This window comes from Oryctolagus cuniculus, chromosome 12 (genome assembly GCF_051225735.1).
Source record: "Oryctolagus cuniculus isolate XC-2025 breed Fujian yellow rabbit chromosome 12, ASM5122573v1, whole genome shotgun sequence".
Lineage (NCBI taxonomy): Eukaryota > Metazoa > Chordata > Mammalia > Lagomorpha > Leporidae > Oryctolagus > Oryctolagus cuniculus.
Window position 1 is genome coordinate 53,261,684 of NC_142878.1, and position 3,888 is coordinate 53,265,571.

At 45.0% G+C, this 3,888-nt stretch overlaps 1 gene segment (V, D, J or C); it reads right to left on the minus strand.

Moving 5' to 3' along the window:
• Positions 1–527: 527 nt before the first annotated feature.
• On the minus strand, positions 528–1,683 carry LOC149123042 (T-cell receptor alpha chain V region RL-5-like). The segment is given in 2 exon segments: positions 528–1,370; positions 1,495–1,683. Coding segments are annotated over 2 exon segments (510 nt in total).
• Positions 1,684–3,888: the final 2,205 nt, after the last annotated feature.

Here is a 3,888-nt window from a genome sequence, read left to right on the forward strand (position 1 = left end):
ATATGAGTGCTCGTTCAAGTTCTGGCTGCTCCACTTCCAATATAGCTCTTGGCTGTGGCCCGAGAAAGCAGTAGAAGATGGCCCAAGAACTTGGACACCTGAATCTATATGGGAGACCCAGAGGAAGCTCCTGGCTCCTGGCTTCAGCACAGCTCCGGCCATTGTGGCCATTTGGGAGTGAACCAGTGAATGGAAGACCACTCTCTCTCACTCTCACTCTCACTCTCACTCTCACTATCTCTGCCTGTGCCTCTCTGAAGCTCTGACTTTCAAATAAATAAATAAATAATTTAAAAAAAGAATATGCTCCTAAAAAAAGGAAGAGCAAGCTTGAAACTAAAGTACCTTTCATGCACAAAAAAAAACAAGAACAATCGCAACACAAAACCCAGGGTCACACCCCCACCCACAGCTGACTTGGGTCTCACACAGAGAGACAAGGGAAGCTTCCCCTCACAGTATTTCTCGACTGGGCACTTGTATATCGTGACAGGGAGAAGATGGAAAGATTCCTGCAAAGGGAGAACTGGAGAGGAAATGAAGGTCCTGGGATATGGGGAAAGAGTTTCTATAGCTCAGGCTGTGAGTAGGGTGACTTGCACCAGTGCTGATCTCAATCGGATTGCATCCCTAGTATTCAATTTAACTTATCTTATGTTTAGCAAAAATGATGAGATCCTTGCAGATCTCCCAGACTGAGAGATGAGGAGATCTCAGGAGAGACCAGATCCACATTTCTCTTGGCAGAGGAGCCATTGCAAACTTCAGCAGACACCAGGGAACATCTTCAACCTGCTGGAACACTAGAGGCACCTTTACTGAAAGCAGAATCATCTCAGATAACTGGAACTCACCTGTTCATTAGATTTCCTCTTCCCGCTCCTAGTCGCACTTTTCCAGGGCTCCAGAGCCCTAGAACATCAAAGCTGGAATCTGTTCCTTCCCTGCGAGTGTCCGCAGACACCTCGTGACTTTGGAGGGAAACCTAGCTCGACCCTCCCAGGGCTGCCCACCCCCAGCCCTCAGCTGCACGCCTCTGGGTTTGTGCTCGGCTCCCTCTGTGGTTCCTCTCACTGTGTCTCTCAGAGCACAGTAGTACACAGCTGAGTCTGATAACTGCAGTGAGGATTTGTGCAGGTGGAAGGAGCTGTCCTTCTTGACAAGAGTGGCGTGAAAACGTTCATGCTCCACTCTCTGGTTTTCTATTGCACTTTTCAACAGGAGCTGAGGACCTTGATGGATATGCTGGACGTACCAGAAAAGGACATCCAAATAGCTGGTTTGGTAGTTGCAGTTCAGGGTCAGAGATGAGCCCTCAGAGAGGATAACTGGTCCCTCGGTCTGGGTCACTGAGTCTCCATTCGTCCTTCCTAAAATGATTAAGGTGTTGTAATTTAGGAATATGTCAACAGACAGTCCAGGGAGAAAGTGGGGCTAGAGATCTTCACCAAGAATTAGGAACAGAAAATCATTTAAAAACAAAACATCACTTACTGACAGTTATCAGCAGGACCACCACAGTCACTGAACAAGACACCGAGAGCATGGCTGGTGAGCTAGGAGTAAGACAAAGTCCTTGGATGCACCCCGGATGTCAGGGTGACTCTCCGGTTTTAGAACCTGGATTCTGAGAGGATCTCCTGGAAAATCCTTGCTCCTTGGAAAGACAGCCTTCCTGCCCTGCGGCAGTTGCAACAATGAAGAGTGAACAAAATATGCACCTGTCAAACCACTTAAACCATGTGGAAAATAACCCCCATCTGAAGAAAGATGCGCCCTCTTGTGGTTAGTCCAAGCATTGGCAGTTTGCATCATGGCTCTCACATTTGACTCCTTTTCTTAGGATATTTAAAGTTAAAAGAGAAGATTTTGACGTTTTTACCTCAAGGAAATCATAAGCTTTTGATGTGACTGTTGCACTAAGTATACTGCATTATAACATGGAGTACACCTTTATTTAAAATTACATTGTATTTTATAAATTTGTATACATGTGTCATTTATAAATAAAATTAAACTCAACTAATAAAAGCAATAGTCAAAGTAGGCAGAGGAGTGAACATTGAGTTCACGATAGTGGATGAGATGGTAGGCAGGAGTCCTCAGGCTTCCCAAAGCCACTCTGCATGGGATGTGCTCTGGAGTTCACTACCTGTGTTACAAAGATGCCACCCAGTTTATGTTCTCAGATCTCCACACCATGTTGCTAGTTCATCCCACAACTATCTGCAACCCAGACAGTTACCTTGGCCTTCTAAACAGGACTTTTGCATGCTCTGCAGTGGGACCAAGGCAGCAAAGGGCATCTTGACCTCCTCATCCTTTTCCATCACTGCCTCCTTGAAGGCCGATGAAGTTGCAGACAGGAGGGCACCCCACACACATCAGAGTCGGTGTGAGATGGATATAAAGTCCTCTTTGTTAATTCACAGAGGTTTTGTGGTTTATTTATTACTGGAGTATGGTGTAGAGTCATGCTAACTAATAATGCAGAGAGCTGTCTTAGATGCCTGGAGGGACCAGATTCTTCCAGCTGTTCTCTCAGGCCTAGAGAGCCAAGCACTCTAGCCAGGTGGTAAACTGTATTGTGACATTTCACAAACATACAACAAAGTGAAAATTCTTCTATGGAGGAACAATGCAAAGGCTTCAGTAATGATTTTTAAAAGATGTCATCTGTCATCTTACTTGTCCACCTGTTACCATCACACAATTCCCTCCACCTCAGGGTACTGAAATTGCATGGCACCATCCTGATACACTCAGATCACCCACAATATCTCTTTTTAAATTGATATCTCTCCAGTCTTTTTTCAAATCCAAACCACAAATGTAGTGTTAGAATTTGCATGCCTGAGGTCTCTTTTGTGATACTGTCCTTAAACTCAAAGCTCTCAAAACTGTCTTTAGCCTGGCCCTCTTTTAGGAACTCAGCCCACATCTCAGGCCTGACACATCTCAACTAAACTCCTGATCTTCCCCGCCCCTGCCTACCACAACAAGCCTCATCAATCAGCACTCACCTGGCAGCAGCACTATCTTCCTATTTGTTTAGGTCCAGAGCTTTGGCATCATCTTTGATTTCTTTTCTTCATATTCCTATTCAATATGCCAGCAAATGTTGTGAGTTTTATCTTCTAAACACCTCAGGATCTGTTCACTTCTCAGCACATCCACTATTACCACCTTGGTCCACATCACCACCATCATTCCACCAGGATGACAGCAACAGCCTGACTTGTATTCCTAACTCTCTACAGTCTACTCTCAACATGGTAGCCAAAATCCTCCCCCTTTGAGATACGAATCACATGTGATTTCCTCGCATTCCCCTCCAGAACTCCCCTAATCCGCCGGGCTGACACACCCTTTATGTGGCTGCCAGGCCCTACATGTGAGCCAGTCTCCCATTCCTCTCCTCCAGCGGACTCTACTTTGGCTTCTGCATTGTTCCTTGAACAGCTCCACCTCAAGGCCTTAGCACTGGCTGTTGCCTAACCTGAAGCTTGGCTGGTAAATGTACACCCTAACTTTCCCCCACTTCCTCCATGCACTTGTTCCTTGAGGCCTGCAGTGACCCCTCCCTACATCTAAAATCACAGTTGAAGTGACTCTGCCTCCATGAGTCCCATCTCCATTTTCCTGCTCTACTTTCCCCTAGCACTTAACTAATATGCTATAACATTTGTCTCATTTTTCTCTTTGTATCAGCCAAGAGGGCAGGAACTTTATCTGGTTTATTCATAATGTGTCTTTACTGTATATAACAGTGCCTGTCTTGTGTCCATGAACAACATCAGGTTCGTGAAATACAAATTTTATATTTATACAAATGTACTTCAAATAGATTTTGAACTGATTTTCAGTATTATTAATCAAATACTGAGT